Raw genomic sequence first — 17,593 nt, 5'->3', positions numbered from 1 at the left:
AAAGAAGGAAGACGAACTTAACTTTAAGGTAATCCGATTTTGTAGATATAATTATTCCTCTATGTTTTGTCTTATCTTTTTGGGTATATTATCAATTTCCCCCCTGAACTTGTGACCATTAGCCAATTTCCCCCCTCAACTTTAATTTTGGCCAATTTCCCCCCTGAACTCTCATGATTAGTCAATTTCCCCCCTCAACTTTAATTTAGCCAATTTCCCCCCTCAACTCTTATACTTAGTCAATTTGCACCCTACTGTTAAATTTTTAATTTGATCATAATTAAACAAGTGTGTGTAAGAAACTAAATAAGATGTATGTTAATCATGTTCCTATATCTTTATCCTATTAGAAATAGATTAAAATTTAGAATTTTACAATTTATCATAGATAGTATTATTAGTCATAATAAATCAGTATGGAGTAATTTTATTTGATTTTTGACTATACAAAATTGATAACAAAAAGGATTGATGTGTAAATTTTTGTATGTGAATACAATTTTCTTTATAAAAGTGAAAGCTAAGTTCAAGTAAATTGCGGAGAATCAAGCTTTAGTAAAAAACGGCTAGTCTATTCATAATTTTCGACTCCTTATTAAGAATAACCCATTTTATTGAAATAGGTTTGATCCATGAGTTTAGGATTATTATTTCTTTTTGTTATTATTTCTTCTTCTACATGCTTTAAACCCGATTCATAACTTTTTCTTATAATCAACCCATGTCACATACTAATTGTATTATGTTTTTGTACATTTTACCCTATATTATGCAGGTGAGTTTATGTTAATTTTAGTACTTTGTTGGAAGCTATTAGAGAGATTGAAAATTAAGAAAAGAATAGATGGAAAATTAAAATAAAAAAAAAAAAAATTAACAGTAGGGTGCAAATTGACTAATTTTGAGAGTTGAGGGGGGAAATTGGCCAAATTAAAGTTCAGGGGGGGAATTGACTAATTATGAGAGTTGAGGGGGGAAATTGGCCAAAATTAAAGTTCAGGGGGAAATTGGCCAATGGTCACAAGTTTAGGGGAGAAATTGATAATATACCCTATCTTTTTCATTGTGGAAAGCACATGATGACGCTTTTAGAGTGATATTGACAACTCCTAAAATAATTTGCTGAATGGAATCCGCTACACTTGATAAAGCACTTATCATCAACCACGGCAATAGTTGCCTGTAACATCTCATATTGTTTAAGGAAATGGATCCTATAAGCTTTATATGTATATTATCATCTCTACCTAGCATGAGGCCTTTTGAGAGCTCACTGGTTTCGAGTTCTGTAGGAACTCCGAAGTTAAGCGAGTTCGCACAAGAGCAATCCTATGATGGATGACCCACTGGGAAGTTCTCGTGTGAGTTCCCAGAAACAAAACCGTGAGGGTGTGGTAGGGGCCCAAAGCGGACAATATCGTGCTACGGTGGAATCGAGCCCAAGATGTGGTGGGGGCCTGGGCCAGGATGTGACAATTTGGTATCAAAGCCAATACCTAGCCGGAAGTGTGCCGATGAGGACGTCGGGCCCCTAAGGGGATGGATTGTAACATTCCACATTGCCCAGAGGAGTGGATCTTGTAAGCCTTATATGTATATTCCCATCTCTACCTAGCACTGCCTTTTGGGAGCTCATTGGCTTCGGATTCCGTAGGAACTTCGAAGTTAAGTGAGTTTGCACGAGAGCAATCTCAGGATGGGTGACCCACTGGGAAGTTCTCGTGTGAGTTCCCATAAACAAAACCGTGAGGGTGTGATAGGGACCCAAAGCAGACAATATCATGCTATGGTGGAGTCGAGTCTGGGATGTGGTGGGAGTTTGGACCAGGATGTGACATTGCCCCTCTGCAAATACAAGTTGATAAGATGGTATATATTGTCTAATAAAGTTCTTCAGTTAAACAACTAGTGAAAGATGTTACTGATTAAGATTACTCTTATCTTTAAAAATGTCATTTATTAACTCATTTGGCATTTATATGCTACTTTAAAAATTTGTCACTCAAACCCATTTTTCAACACTCTTTACATTTTATCTCACATTTTAAAATATTAATATATTGACTTTATCTTGTCATATGGAGTCCAAATTTTATTTTCAAACTCTTTACCCAACAATACTTTTAAATAAAACTTGTGCGGGATCCAACTTGTTAATTTGAAGAATTAGCAACTGATTGTATATTGTTAACTCTATTCAAGATGCATTTTTCCTATGTGTTATAGCAAACCTAACTTTCCTACCTCAAAGATACTCATGTTTATTACTACAAGTGATAAAAGTTTACTACAGTAGAAATATGCTTGGCAATATGGAATTATTCGCAAAGAGTGATTGAAGGGAATAATTATCAACTTTAGGGTGAAGCCTCTTGATATGCTTTAAAGGAACGTTTTTATTCGTATCCCCAAAGTTGCATGCATTAATTTATGGACCATACTTTTCTCATTCTCTGGAGAAAAAATCTTTATCTTGAATATTACTTTTGTACGATAAAACAATGTCGCATTTCATCTTTATAAGAAAATGATGACTTTCGTCTTTATCAAAAATAATGCAAGTTTCATCCTTACTTTTGTATTCAAATCGAGAAACTCTTAGACCATTTGGATGGAAGGACTCTCAACACGTATATAGAGGTTTTACAATAAGCTTGTATTATTTTTTGGTAGGTTAAAGAATTTTTTTACCATTAGTACAAGCAATGTATTACTACTCTCAAACATATTATAATGAGGGGGAGAGTCTGAACCCAAGAAACAGTGCGTTAAATAATAGAGCTCTATTAGAGGGGGCATTGAGGAGGAGCAAAAGGTGTAGTCGCACGTGGCCTCAAATTTGAAGGATCCCCTAAATTTTTGCCATCTAGCATCATGTAATAATGTTCTATATTTAAAAAATTGCTTTTGTTAGCACTTTAAACCGCATTGTGCACTCCTTATAAGAGTATTTTTTTTTTCCTTTCTAAATATAAAAACTTGAAGTACAATGAGATTTTTTGAGTGTCAATAATAACACCCTGAAAAGCGACAGTTTCTTAATTTTATAATATAACAACGTTATATATATTCAAGTGAACTATAAAGTTAGAGGTTTTATTTTTTTTTTATTTTTTTTATTTTTCATGTTTGGCTGTTTAAGAAATAACACTGCTTTTGATTATTTAGTGAAGGTTATGTTTGTAGCTATTTTTACTTATCATTAAGGATATTTGTAAACATACAATCAGTAAGTGCTAAAGTTTGTTTTGAATTTTTTTTTTTTTTGAACAAACGATATTATCTACGCTAAGAGGGTGGGAGAGTGGGTTAAACTTCACAATGGGCTAACAATAATATTGTTCAAATTCGTCTTTAGCGAGAATTGAACATAAGACCTCTCACATACAAGTGAAGAGGAATACCACTAGACTGTAATACTAAGTGACTTTATTTTCTAGTATCAATACATTGTCATACTTTTTCAAAACTTAAAACTATCTTAAGAAGGGCCCCTTTTACAAATTTTGCACAGGGCTCTCAAAATCTCAGAAACGGTCCTAAGCTCTACCAGCTAAGGCAATTCACTACTTACTAAAACTAAGGACGTTAAACCCCTAGGTCAATGTATTTCTTTGGACTAAAAGGAAATAGTTTTGAGGTCTCAATAGGAGCACTATGTGTACTCCTAGTTGAAATTCTCAAAACATACAAACAAGAGGGGTGTCCTTATAAGAATAAAGGGAAACATATATAGCATTGCCTCAAAATATCTCACATCGAATAAAACTATAGGACTGGTCTGCATGAACTTTTAGGTATCCTTCACTTACAAGTTGGTTTGTGAGGACAAGTTTTACTCATAAATTATTTAGCATAAAAAATTGATTCCTTGATCTACATTCGACAGCACACCATGGCATCGATAATTTTCTCACCATATGCATTTTTTTTTCAATGAGTCAAAGATTCAAATGTGAGATGTGTTTAACATTATGGATATTATGCAGACAAGTAGACAACCATTACCCCTTTAGATGCCAAATGGATAAAGAGTGTGTGGATATGGCACGGAATAATGTACAATCCTATCATCCTAATAGGGGATTTATTCAGTAATTTTATCAAAGAAATATTAATAATAATCTAATCAAGTGGTAATTACCTTTGAGAAGAGTTGCTGTTTGGAGAGCACAGTATGATGAAAGTTATAAGCTGTGTTCCCCGCTGGGGGGGGGGGGGGTGGGGAGGGAGGGAGTTATTGTCTATCGTTGGCCTCTATGGTATAGATTCCAAACATTCATGATCTGGATGTGAATGAGTTGAGTTCAAAAACTCACCAAGTGTAATTGTCTTGATGGCTTTAAGAATGATGCAGTATGCAACAGCAAGCAGCAACATAGTGGAGAGCCTCTTTAACAACCTTAGGATACAACTTTCACAATTCATGGCCTTGCCTAGACCGAGAACGATCACGGTATGCAACAGAATAGTATAAAGCATAAGCATCATCTAACGTAATATCAGATTCCTTGAGAAGAAATCCAACAAGTACAACGTCATCAGAACCTAGTACCTTGTGGATTCTCCTGATTCTCTTATCCTCTATCGGCTAAATTTCCATCATACTTGATTCATCATTTTCCTCAGATTTGAGACGGTGCAATTTGTTGTCATTTGAAACTTCATGCAGAAGCTCTTTATAGCCATGTTGTCAAGAACGGACCTTGCTACCCTCTAGATGCAGTGGAAGGCAACTCCTCCTGCATCGGGCCTACACCATTAAGCTACGTGAAGCTACATTAAACAACACAATCTCCACACTAGATTGGTGGAGTTATTCAAACTTAAACAACATGAAACTTAAATAACATTAAAAAAAACATTTAACAACATAAAACTATTATTGAGGGAGATTACATATTGACAATAAATCTAGAGAGTTACTCACTTTAACAACACGTGTCATTTGAAATCTGTTCCGAAAATTTATTGAGATTACATATCAACAAGAAATTTGGAGAATTACTCACTTTAGCGACATGTGCCAGTCAAAATCCGTTCCGAAAAATTATTGAGTCAACAAGAAATCTGGAGAGTTACTCATTTTAGCGACACGTGTAACTCGAAAACCTATTTGAAAAGTTACTGAGATTACATATTGAAAAATTATTTAAGTAACCATATTAATTCAATTAAAATAATAAATTATGTTTGGCCTATGACCCTTTGGCTCCCTCGGTTGGAGATGATTTTTTGTTACAGGGCTATGTTTGACTTATAGCCCTTTGGCCCCCTCGGTTGAAGATGGTATGAAATATGGCTTGACACTGTTTATTAAAATATAATTTCTTGGAGAACTATAGGACTAAAGGGAACCCTCTGACCCTCTTTCGGTTGGAGATGACCTAACAATCAATAAGCACCTTTAGAAGGTGTTTAAGAGGCAACGGCCACGCTTCAAAAAACTGTGGCATTACGGAGTGGGCCACCGAACTGCATAGGCTGGATTGTATTGGGCCATTAATTATAAGTTAAAGTGGGTTGCAATATTTAGCCCAATAAGTTTTATTTAATTATTTAACTTTATCAAAAAAACCATTCAGCTTTACTCGGCTCACGCACAGAGACGATGGAGTCCGCGAAGACCTACCCGCGCTCAAACCCTCTGCTCTCGCTCTCCACCTTCATACACCAGCACTGCCTCCGCCTCGGCGCCGAGCTCTCCACCCGTTTCGAAGACACCAAGCGGCTCGCGGGAATCCTAGCTGGAAACTGCGCGCCGCTGGCGAGCAGGCGCATGTGTTCGGCTCCGGTTGCTCCGCCCTTCGCGTGGCTGGCTCAGAGCAATCACGCCCTGGCCGCTACCCTCAGCTCGGACCACGTGGCGAAGAGCCTGGCCGGCACGGCGGTGTATACGGTTAGCAATTCGAACAATGAGTTCGTGCTCATCTCTGATCCCAATGAGAGCAAGTCCATTGGATTGCTTTGCTTTCGGCAGGAAGACGCCGAAGCATTCCTCGCTCAAGTTAGCATTTTTAATTTTTTTTGGAGGGAAAGATTAGTAGGATGAGTAATTAGTTGCATTTAGAGGTTAATTGGATGGAGGAATTAGTTGCATTTAGGTTCATTGAGTGGAAATTTAATGTTTTGCTTGATTTTTTGGCTGAAAGAGATGCATTTAGATAAATTGGGATTGTTGAGAAGTCAGTGATTTGAAATGTGGATGTTATTTTTTGCTTGAATTTTCAGCTGGTTTTGTATTTGGGTGATTCAGGTTCGATCGAGGAGAGAATTACGAAGTGCGGCTAAAGTTGTCCCGATTACTCTTGACCAGGTGACTTGGTATAAAATGGAAAGCAATTAGCACACAGTAACCAGAATTCCATATTATTACATTGCCTGTGAACTTGCGAATTAATCATTTGTAGGCTAGAATTTGGTGTCAAGTAATTTCAATAGTTGAACAAGTAAGGATAAAACATATCTGTGAGTGGCGAGAATTTGAGGAAAGGTTCCATCTAGTGGGCAGCATATGGTCTCAGATTATCAAAGTTATGGGGGTCGTATGACATGCCCCCCTTTTAAAGTGTAACGAGAACTAGTGTTAGTGTTATGCTACTAATTTCCACATTACTTGTTGCCCTAAACTTAGATATTATGTACAGTGGTAGATCCATACGATTTAGCATTACTCTGTATCTTATAGGTGTACATGCTGAAGGTTGAAGGAATTGCATTCCGGTTTCTGCCTGACCCGGTTCAAATAAGGAATGCACTCGAGGTTTCTGTTTTTCATTATGTATTTGCTTTATATTTCAGTTACAATTGACCCTCTTTTTTTTTTTTTTTTTTTTATATTTTTTATATTTTTTTATGGTCTTACGGCTTCACTATGGTATGTCTATGTTTTGATACATAATCCACAAGCACTTTCATTCCTTATGCCCCTAGTGGCCCTTGGACACTTGCTTCGCCCAATGAACCCTGTATGACATGCATTATACTGGACTTCTGTCTTCATTAGTAATTGTCTTGGAAGAAACTCTTGGAATGACTGTCATATGGGCCTTCATATCGACACTCTCGAATATCAATTTTTAAGACATCTAGTGCATAGTGAGAACAAGGAGCTTCGATGAAATGGATATATTAGATGCAACACGTTAAACTGTGTTCGTACAGAAAGTCTACTGCCTGTCCTTACATGTTGACTGTATCTTTTAAGACAATTCAAACTGGGTATGCATTACATGAATCTGTAATTTCTTTTCTGAAACAATTAAGATTGGCTCACAATCATTTTCTGTTTTGTAGCTCAAATCCTCTGACAGGAGTGCATTTGATGGAGTTCCTGTTTTTCAGGTAGGCTAGTCTACTTGTTGATTGTAATTAATAGATTGCAGGAGTATTTGAAACATGCTAGGTAGGACGATCCAGGGGATGAACACCTCCAACTTTGTAGTGCATGATATGGATGACATTAGTAATTCACACATGAGTAGTGCATTTTCATTGTATATTGAAAAAAAAAAAAAAAAAACAAGTTTATGTTTTGGGAATTGCCTGACCTTATGGGCTTCTATAAGTGCCCAGGCAGTAGAGTTGTCATATTGGTGTTCTCAGATCTAGTGAATTGGTGGGCATTATCTGGGAGTGATCCTTAGGCAGTGGAATTGCTTGGGTGAATATGGCGATTATCTTACGACTAAATTTTTGTTTAGAGTCGGACCTTCTGGAATTGCTTGTGTGAATATGGCGATTATCTTATGAGTAAATTTGTGTTTACAGTCGGACCTTCTGGTTATGAAGAAGAAAAACAAGCGTTACTGCCCAATATATTTCACCAGGGTACTTAGAATTGAAGCCTCGAGCTCATATTTATGTATTGTTTTGTCAAGTAACTTGCTTTTATGAGATTGGTTTAGACATAATTAAATTTATTTTCCATGGTGCAGGAAGATATAGAAAAAGAATTGTCAAAGGTCTCAAGAGCATCTAGAGGACCTGGGGTTTCTCAACATATTATGGTGTTGTATAAGCTGTTGTCAATGCTTTTTACTCTTTAAAATGGAAAACATTTCTAGATAATTGATGTGCAAAAAATTTCATTACAGTCGGAAAATAGGAAGAAAATGTGTTATCATATCTGTTGCTAAGGCTTCCCGTTGCTTTATTGCATTCTCATCATTTCAATAAAATGTTTTAACAGGTTGGCAGTTTGGAAGACGTTTTGAGAAAAATGGAGGTATTTGGTCTGGTTACTGCAATTTTTTTATTTTATTTGTTCTTTTGCTCCTACTCTCTAGTATTTTTGTTGAAAGAAGTTCAATGTTAATGCAGTCAAGCGAAAAGAATTCAGGCTGGGAAGACCTGATTTTCATTCCACCGGGAAAAAGCTACTCCCAACACATTCAAGATGTGGTTAAAGCCTGAAACGTACAGAGCCCATCTTCAACTAACCGTGCGAGGATTTCAATTAGCAGTGAGCCCCTTGCATGTTTCAAAAGGTTCTCATAAATAAGGCAGGTCCGCCATCATGCTCGCTCATTCTTTGTTTTCCCCCGGAGCTGGTCGATGATATGCAAAGGGAAGCAGAGCTTGGAAGAGAACATGGCAGAATGGAACAACCCAAATTTTTCTTTGCTGGAGGTGAGTGAATTGCCAACTGTGCACTCTAGTGGAAATTATTCGGTAAATTTGATGTCATTGTTCTCTAGAGAGTGTATCAATGTTCCTGGTATCGTAGACGGGTTAAGAGTATTCAACTATTTATACACCATGTCGCTCTCCAATCCCCGTGTAACACATGTTGAAAGGCTTAATGCTAGACCACACTATATATTGTATGGAAGTTCTACGACAGGAATGCTATGTTGTGTATTATCTTGTAAGACGACGTTGTTTCGGGTGGTACTTTAAGGATAAAAGGGTAATAATGCACGTTGAGAAATAGTTTGCCGAAAAGAATGTCAACCACGAAACCCCTAATGTAAGCTTGATTAACCTGCTATTGAAAAACACTCCACAGCAAGAATATGTGGATTTGGTGTTGGGGTTTTGTTTGTGTATGTGGATTTGGTGATGGGTGGTTGTTGGATTCTTGTGAAAAATCATCATGAATCTGTACTTTTTTTCTCAATCGGAATTCATATGATGATGTGTGTTAAACAATATAATACTATTAAATATTTTCCCCATCTACACAATTGTTATTAAGGATTTTTTTTTTTTTGGGTTTAGTGCCTAGATTGGATTAGATATGATTGAATAATTCACTGTGTTCAGAGTATGTTCAACAATAGTCGATAAGATTAAGAAATTTTGTCCAACTCAAAGGTAGACAATAGATTACTGATGAAGGAAACTTTTTCCTCCGAACTCCTTGAAACGAAAATTCATCTCCTCATTATCTTACATACCTTCAGTTACATAAATTTATCTAATCTCATTCAATTCTTTTTGGTAGGGCTTGAGCCATCAGCAAAAAATCACTTCGAAAGTGCTAGAATTCTAACCTTGTGTTAGGACATACAGTCCTAGGGATAAATTCCAAACACCAAACGAACTCTTGAGTATTACATTACCAAAATCATGGACTAATATGTGACATATGTAACACACTCTTGGATCTAGAGGACATTGATAAAGTTTACTCAAGGCCCCATCTTCAGTTGGTCACAAATCAAGATGTTAACATTTAATCCAAAAACCATGATGTGCTGATGTCTAACCTAAAGCCTATTGATAAGTTATAAATCAATTGCATTTTATGGAGGAGGAGAAAATAATGAGAAAATGTGGATATATAGGTGCAACCACACAATTTCATAAGGGGTAAAAGCGACATTGCATTGCATGAAGGAAGATGACAGGACAACCATTAAGTTGTTGAAGTTGGGGGCCTGGATTGGATACCTTTGTATTTACTTTAAAGTACCGATATTGCCATTTGTCAGTTGTCACCCCTGCCCTCCTATCTATTGCTTTTATTTAACGGGAGGATAAGACAAATTTAAAAACAAAACGAGTTATTAAGGATATATAACTTCAAGTGCTTATGACATGATTGTTATTTTTGTTTTTCAACTTTGTTAGTTTTGTTTTTCAAGTTACGGTAATTCTTTTTAGCACCCCTTTTAACAAATTGAATTGAAATAATACGTGTATTATCTTGTTATATTATTGTTAAAGTTTAAGTTACAATCCTACATTCGAACATAATTTCATTCATAATCAATTAAATTGACAGTGATGACTACCAAGAGTATTTTTGGAATTTGGAAAATATTAAAATTGCCATTAACCACAAGTACTATTACTAATTTACTATCATGGAACAAGAAGAAGCTACGCGCCGACCTTTTGTTGTTGTCTGCGAGGGGAGGGGAAGTCCAAAACAAGGCAACGACGCTCGAGCTTTTTAAATGGTTTTCTTTTCTTTGAGATTTACTCTAATTTCGCTGTCTTTAGCTCTCTAACCACTGCAGCTAAATTTATCTCCCAAAACATATATTTCCTAATTGGAGAGAGAGAGAGAGAGAGAGAGAGAGAGAGAGAGAGAGTCGATATATATATATGTGTGTGTGTGTCTATCTATATACAGAGAGTTCCCAAAAGATGATGGAAGGACATGCTCGTCTTCAAAAGATGATGAAGGCTACTTCTTTCAAATCTGCTATGGTGATCAAAATCAACTTGGTTTTAATTGCTTTGTTTTTCGTTGTCTATGCTGCCCTTCTGCTCCACCCATCCTCCTCCGTCTACTACGAGAATGCAGCTTCTCTTATTAGGTGCTCATTGCGAGAGTGCAATCACAAGGTAAGGTGAGCCATTTCTCTTTAATTAATCATTCATTTTGGCTAAACAAATTACTTATTAAGCAGCATGCTCCAGGTGCGGTACCTTCCGTCAATTCTTTCAAGTTTTCAGCCTTACGACCATACTCTCCAGCCAAACAAATTTAATTTCTCATAACGTATTTATAGACGGAGTTCTATATATTAAAGCCCGTTTTTGTGTAAGCAGGTGGACAATGGAGAAGATCGTTAAGCCAGTATTGGAGGAGACCAAAGACAACATATCAAGGCCTAAAGCCAATATGAGCAAGATAGAGGTGCCAAGCTTTTTGAATGAAACAATGAGAAAAGGGATGAAAATTGGCATGGTAAATATGGATGAGAATGATTTGAGTGAGTGGGATAAGCATGGAAAGACAATTCCGATCCGTTTTGATCGGGTTTCGGATAATTTCAAATGGGATGATTTATTTCCCGAGTGGATTGACGAAGAGGAAGAGAGTGACGTCCCAACATGCCCGGAGATACCAATGCCAGATCTTCAAATTTACGAGAAGATGCACATGGTGGTTGCTAAGTTGCCATGCAATTATCCGGAAGAAGGGTGGAGGAGGGAGGTGTTTAGGCTCCAAGTTCATCTTATAGCGGCTAATTTGGCTGCGAGGAAAGGAAGGAAGGATTGGAACAGGAAGACAACTAAAGTGGTGTTTTGGAGCAAGTGTAGGCCAATGCTGGAGATATTTAGGTGCAATGATTTAGTCAAACGGGAAGGGGATTGGTGGTTGTTTGAGCCAGATATGGCTAGGTTACGGCAAAAGGTATCATTGCCTATTGGTACTTGCAATTTGGCTTTGCCTTTATGGGGACAACAAGGTATGCCTCCAAATTCTGACATCATTTTTGAAATATATTATTGTATATAATTATATATCTATTTCTTTTTTTTCTTAAGTAATTTAATACTGATTAGAGAGATAACTACATAATTGTACACCACTAACAATTCAGTAAAAAGTTACAAAGAGTTGTTACGAGATTTTGAAATATAGTCACAAATTTGTTAACTTGATTAAAAGAACAAACATAGCGAAAAACATATATGGCAAAAATATGATCAACATTGTGACAATAAATGTGATCCAAATCACATAATTGATGATGAAAAATCTGTAATTGATGAGAACTTAATATTGTTACAGGAATTGATCAAGTGTATGATCTGACTAAAATTCGAAGCACAACAAACAAACCCAAACGAGAAGCCTACGTCACAGTCCTCCACTCCTCCGATATGTACGTTTGTGGCGCCATAACCTTAGCCAGGAGTCTACTCCAAACCGGCACCAGACGCGACCTTGTCCTCCTCCTAGACAACTCCATCTCCGCCCTCAAGCGAGAAGCTCTCTCAGCCGCCGGCTGGAAGCTCCACGTCATCGAACGAATCAGAAACCCTAGAGCCGAAAATGGTACCTACAACGAGTACAACTACAGCAAGTTCCGACTATGGCAGCTCACTGAATATGACAAAATCATCTTTATCGACGCCGACATTATTGTCCTTCGAAACCTCGACCTTCTCTTCCACTTCCCGCAAATGTCAGCCACCGGCAACGACGTTTACATCTTCAACTCCGGCATCATGGTCATCGAGCCCTCCAACTGCACGTTCCAGTTTTTGATGGACCACCGAAGTGACATCGTATCGTACAACGGTGGCGACCAAGGCTACCTCAACGAGGTCTTCGTGTGGTGGCACCGGCTACCGCGGAGGATGAACTTTTTGAAGAATTTTTGGGCGAACACGACAAGCGAGAGGACGGTTAAGGATGAGCTGTTTGGGGCGGACCCACCGAAGCTTTATACGATACACTACTTGGGATGGAAGCCATGGGTTTGTTATAGGGATTATGATTGTAACTGGGACGTGGCGGAACAACTTGTCTACGCGAGTGATGTGGCGCACGAGCGGTGGTGGAGGTTCCATGACGGCATGGACGAGGGGTTGCAGAAGTTTTGTGGGCTGACGAAGATAAGGAAGAATGATTTGGACTGGGAACGAAGAAGGGCGAGAAAGTTAGGGTTTCCAAATGGGCATTGGAAGATCAAAATCAAAGACCCTAGACGGAAAAATGTGGTGGCATAGCAGAATTTATATGTTTTTTTTGTTCATTCATATTAATTTTTCTTGTCATTTTTTGTTCACAGAAATATAGGAGATGTCCCTTCCATAACCAGACTATATATACATTATGCATGTACTCATATCCTGGGATAATGTGTTTTCCTTTAACTTGTAAGTATGTGTTAATACTTAATAGAGATGCACAAGATCGAGATGGAAGCGTGACAATTTTCACATAAATGACAGATACAATTATTTGTAGCTTTGAGCTTAGAGAGATACGGGTAACAATATGGTATGCATTATATTAGCTAATTGATATAGAAAAGTGGGTGAGCTTAACTGAGGGACGTGCTTGTTATGGAGTTAGTGATTCAAACGTTAATTTTTTGGGTAAATTCTTAAAAGATCATGTTGGTAAAATATTCAATTGTTTAGTTAAACTGTAGTCATGTTGTTTTCAGAAAAATCGTGTTCATTATTTATTTTATCACAAATAGATGTTTTAATTATTTATGATTTGTCAAATTAAGCATATTTTATTATGTGCCAGTGATTATGTAAACCAGCTGAAGTGACAATTTTTTTCTCGTAATTAAGCTGGCCACTATCTGTTACTAAGACTTAAGAGCAAACATTAAGAGACAAAACTCATTAATCTGATTGCGTGTAATGTAATGCGAGGATCGATGGTTGATCAGGTTTGATAGGGAAAGGATACGGAGATGAAAGATTGGTTGAGCTAATTAAAATAATTTGGTATACCAACTAAATTAAGGATCACCACATACGAACGTGTAACGAAATTTATTGGCCCAAAGAAACTAAATGCTTTCAAAACTGAACACAGGGTAGAAATTGCATTATAAATTTAGCAAGGGGGTGTATAATATCTTTTTTGGTCAACTGAATCAGTAAGATTTACGTATAAACTTTTCACACAACTTGATGGGCTAAAGAAATATATATAGAAACCAGAACGGGAGATGTTTGTGTCACACCTTTTTAGCTTGTTGAACCTACTTTTTTTTAGTATTAGAACAGATTGTTTTACATATAGTCTAACAATTATATATGTCGAATCTACTTTTTTTTAGTATTAGAAAATGTTTTTTTACATATACAATCTAACAATTATATGTGCTCTATGTCAACCCGTTTATATTGTCTATGTATTTGGCTTGAAAATTTATCACACGTTAAAGAGCGTGTTAAGATGCATCCACATTGATAGGAGGAGAGACTTTATATGGACTAATAATTAACTTGTGCTACTCTCTATTTTGCCAATTGTTTTTATGGTAGAATCTCAGCTTTCTTCACATTACCATGTTTATGGTGTCTGCGTGTTTGGCTAACCAACATGTTAACTAATGAACTACGATAAATTGGATTGGCACATATAAGGGGGTGTGTTGAGAATGAGTTCTACATTGATGGGAAAATGAGACCTTGCACGAGCTTATCAGTAAGTTGAATTACTCCTCATATTGCCAATTAGTTTCACATATTATCAATTAATTTTATAATGAAACCTCATCTTTAGATATTGTGTAATAAGCTCATTTTTTTTTTCAATGATATTATGAATAATGACTTAAAAAACAGACAATTAAGATCCTTAAAATAGAATGTTAAATTGACTGAATAAGATGTCTCACAAATAGGCTAATTATTTGAAGAATCTTTCAATAAAAGATGGCTTAAAAACAAGTTAAGCTAGTTATTTTTTTCCTTTTAAAAAATGGGAACAACTGGTGGCAAGTCACGGTTATATACCATTTCCGGACCCGAAAATGTTATGGGGAATTTCATCCCACCCGTGACCACAATCAAGCAGGGTCACCGATTCAGAGCAACAATATGAGCATAAGTAAATCAACGACTGAAGAAGGTCTAGATCTCTCTTCCATGGCACAGGTAAATCTACAACTGTAAACTGTGCTCGTTTCTCTCTCTCTCTCTCTCTCTCTCTCTCTCTCTCTCTCTGCGTTCTCTTTGTTCTCTTTCCTACATTCTCTTGTTTCCTCATTTATGCAGATTATATGATACAATGATCAGTCAGATGTGGTAGGGAAATGATACGAGCATGTAAGATTAGTTGAACAAAACTACTTGGGTGTACCAACTAAAGTACCATCACAAATGAAATATGTAAAATTATAAGAAATTTCTGGTCCTAACGTAATTTGAGCAGAAGACCTCTTGCTTGGACACCTTTGTATTCACCTTTTTTTTTCTTTTTTTTTTTAATTTTGCTTGTAACATACTGAAATAATATGGTACATGTACTGTTGTCACTTGTCATGTCATAATGTTGGATTTTGAGTTAGGATCCTATTGATTAGATCAATATAACAAAGATAATACTTGTATTCCTCCCATGTATTTTCTCGTTTGCAGATAACGTATCTTCAAATAAAATTAATGATCGGAATTGTTTAATTCTTTATCTTCATTTGAAGATCACTTCTACAAAAAAAAATCATTTCAATCGAAGATCATTAGTCATTCAAATTAAAAAAAAAAAAATAGACATTATAGGTATCAATTAATATATTCATGATGAACCGTCCATTTATTCAATACATTTGGATGATAAAACGATCTCTAATTCAAATGATTTTTTGTAGAAGTGATATTCAAATGAAGATTAATAAATTGAATGGTTCCGATCATTGGTTTAGTCCGTTAATGTACGTTATTAGCAAATGGGGATATGTGCAACCCCACATGGAGATGCAAGTATTATTCTAAAGTTAATCTAAAGAAAGCTACACTTAATTAATAGTGGAGACAAACCAAGGGTATTTTTCGAAATCCAAAATAATTAAATTTTCCATAGCTATAACTATTACTATCATGGAACAACTGAACGGAAGAAGCAAAACCTTCTGTTCTCCGACCTTGTTTGTTGTTGTATGCAAGGGGAAGGAAGTCCAAAATATGGAAAACCGGCTTCTCCAACTACAGCTGCTAAATTCCACTCACAATATATATGTTATTTTTTTCTAATCCCCATGATTAACTAGTGTTTATTAAATCTAATCGTGTAGAGAGAGAGAGAGAGAGAGAGAGAGAGAGAGAGAGAGAGAGAGAGAGAGAGAGAGAGAGAGAGAGAGAGAGAGAGAGAGTTGCCAATAGGTAATTGAAGCTGGACGTGGTCTTCAAAACATGATGAAAGCTGCTTTTGTGATCCGAATCAACTTGGTTTTTATTACCTTCTTTTTCATTGTTTATGTTGCCCTTCTTCTCCAGCCATCTTCCTCCATCTATGACGAGAGCGCAGCCTCTCTTATTAGGTGCTCATTGCGAGAGTGGCATCACAAGGTAAGGTGCCCTTTTGTTTTCGTTATTAGTCATTCATTTGGTTAGGGTTATTCAGAATTGAGGGGGTAAATGATAATTTATTAGATTCTAATTACATATTTCTAAGAATGTTACTATGCTTAATCACCTGTTCAGTTTTTCAACCCAAATTTATAGCCAAACCCAAGGTCATGTCATATTAAAGCAATGCACATTAAAAGTTGGAGTCAAATATCTATTTTTAACTCAATTTATGTCCAATGCATTATAAAATTTGGAGTCATACATGACTCCGGAGTTAAGTGCAAAGTCATATTTGATTCTGCATTCGACTCCAAAAATCATATATGCTTATGCATTTGATTGCAAAAGTTATATTTGACTCTTATTTGAGTGCATTGGCAATGATATAACATTTGGAGATAAAACTAAAGAACCACAATCAATATTCAGTCATATACCGAAGTTGAATAAACTAAACCTCTTTCAAGATACTAGTCTAATTGTCTTTCGGTTAACATAATTTGTGCCCTTCTGTCAACTGTTAATATTAATTTGTTGGCTATGCGGCCACTCATCTGTTTTTGTGTAAGCAGGTGGATAATGGAGTTAAGATCATGAAGCCAGTATAGGAGGAGACCGAAGGCAATATAACGATGTCTGAAGGCGGTATGAGCAAGATAGAGGTGCCAAGCTTTTTGAATCGAACAATGGGAAAGGGGACGATGAAAATTGGTCTGGTAAATATGGAAGGAAAGATTTGAGTGAGTGGGATAAGCTTGGAAAGACCATACAAATCCATTTTAACCATGTTTCGGATAACTTAAAATGGGATGATTTACTTCCTAACGGGACGACGTTTATGGATGAACTGTATAGGGCGGACCCTCCAAAGGTTTTTACGATACATTACGTGGGGTGGAAACCATGGCTTTGTTATAGGGATTATGATTGTAATTGGAACGTGGAGGGATTTCGTGTCTACGCGACTGACGTAGTGCACGAGCGGTGGTGGAAGGTTTACGACACGGTGGACGAGCGGTTGCAGAGGTTTTGTGGGTTGACGAAGGAGAGGAAAGGTAATTTGGAGTGGGCACTAAGTAAGGCGAGAGAATTAGGGTTTCCAGATGAACATTGGAAGATAAATATCACGGATCCTAGACGAGAACATTTGGTGGCAGTGGCGAAGTCAGGATTTGTCGAGGGGCGGGGCGAAATTCAAAAAAATGCAAGGTTCAATCAAAGTGGTTGCTTTCACATTGGAGAGTGCAAAGTTTTGAGTCAATATTCATAACAGAAGATAGTCTCTCCACCAAAATGATTGTAAGCAATAACATCAAAGCCAATGTAAGAAGCTTAAATTGGTTAGGATTAGATCCTTAAA

The 17,593-nt window shown here is 36.7% G+C and overlaps 2 protein-coding genes across 5 annotated transcripts; both read left to right on the top strand.

Moving 5' to 3' along the window:
- Positions 1–5,601: 5,601 nt before the first annotated feature.
- Positions 5,602–8,878, top strand: LOC137742254 (protein TIC 22, chloroplastic-like). 3 transcript variants are annotated; one of them, XM_068482089.1, is made up of 8 exons: positions 5,602–5,899; positions 6,257–6,316; positions 6,689–6,763; positions 7,297–7,344; positions 7,771–7,830; positions 7,938–8,009; positions 8,192–8,227; positions 8,323–8,878. In XM_068482089.1, the coding sequence occupies exons 1-8, from the start codon at positions 5,612–5,614 to the stop codon at positions 8,413–8,415; spliced, it is 732 nt and encodes a 243-aa protein (XP_068338190.1). In that variant the 5' UTR covers positions 5,602–5,611; the 3' UTR covers positions 8,416–8,878. The 3 variants fall into 3 exon arrangements, with proteins under 3 accessions (XP_068338190.1, XP_068338174.1, XP_068338181.1); XM_068482073.1 differs by having other exon boundaries at positions 5,602–6,007; XM_068482080.1 differs by lacking the exon at positions 7,771–7,830 and having other exon boundaries at positions 5,602–6,007.
- Positions 8,879–10,587: 1,709 nt separating this feature from the next.
- On the top strand, positions 10,588–13,070 carry LOC137728451 (UDP-glucuronate:xylan alpha-glucuronosyltransferase 2-like). Of its 2 annotated transcripts, none has more exons than XM_068467237.1 (3): positions 10,588–10,805; positions 11,008–11,651; positions 11,978–13,070. In XM_068467237.1, exons 1-3 carry the CDS (start codon positions 10,600–10,602, stop codon positions 12,919–12,921), a joined length of 1,794 nt encoding a protein of 597 aa, XP_068323338.1. In that variant the 5' UTR covers positions 10,588–10,599; the 3' UTR covers positions 12,922–13,070. The 2 variants fall into 2 exon arrangements, with proteins under 2 accessions (XP_068323338.1, XP_068323341.1); XM_068467240.1 differs by having other exon boundaries at positions 10,657–10,805; positions 11,005–11,651.
- Positions 13,071–17,593: the final 4,523 nt, after the last annotated feature.

This window comes from Pyrus communis, chromosome 1 (assembly GCF_963583255.1).
Source record: "Pyrus communis chromosome 1, drPyrComm1.1, whole genome shotgun sequence".
NCBI lineage: Eukaryota > Viridiplantae > Streptophyta > Magnoliopsida > Rosales > Rosaceae > Pyrus > Pyrus communis.
Note: the sequence above shows the minus strand (reverse complement) of the source record. Positions and strands in the feature narration are given on the sequence as shown.

Coding starts and splice junctions, on each gene's coding strand:
- LOC137728451 (XM_068467237.1), top strand. CDS start 10,600: ATGATGGAAGGACATGCTCGTCTTCAAAAGATGATGAAGGCTACTTCT. Junction 10,806..11,007: donor GAGTGCAATCACAAGGTAAG/GTGAGCCATTTC, acceptor TTGTGTAAGCAG/GTGGACAATGGAGAAGATCG. Junction 11,652..11,977: donor GCCTTTATGGGGACAACAAG/GTATGCCTCCAA, acceptor ATATTGTTACAG/GAATTGATCAAGTGTATGAT.
- LOC137742254 (XM_068482073.1), top strand. CDS start 5,612: ATGGAGTCCGCGAAGACCTACCCGCGCTCAAACCCTCTGCTCTCGCTC. Junction 7,345..7,770: donor ATGGAGTTCCTGTTTTTCAG/GTAGGCTAGTCT, acceptor TTGTGTTTACAG/TCGGACCTTCTGGTTATGAA. Junction 7,831..7,937: donor GCCCAATATATTTCACCAGG/GTACTTAGAATT, acceptor TCCATGGTGCAG/GAAGATATAGAAAAAGAATT.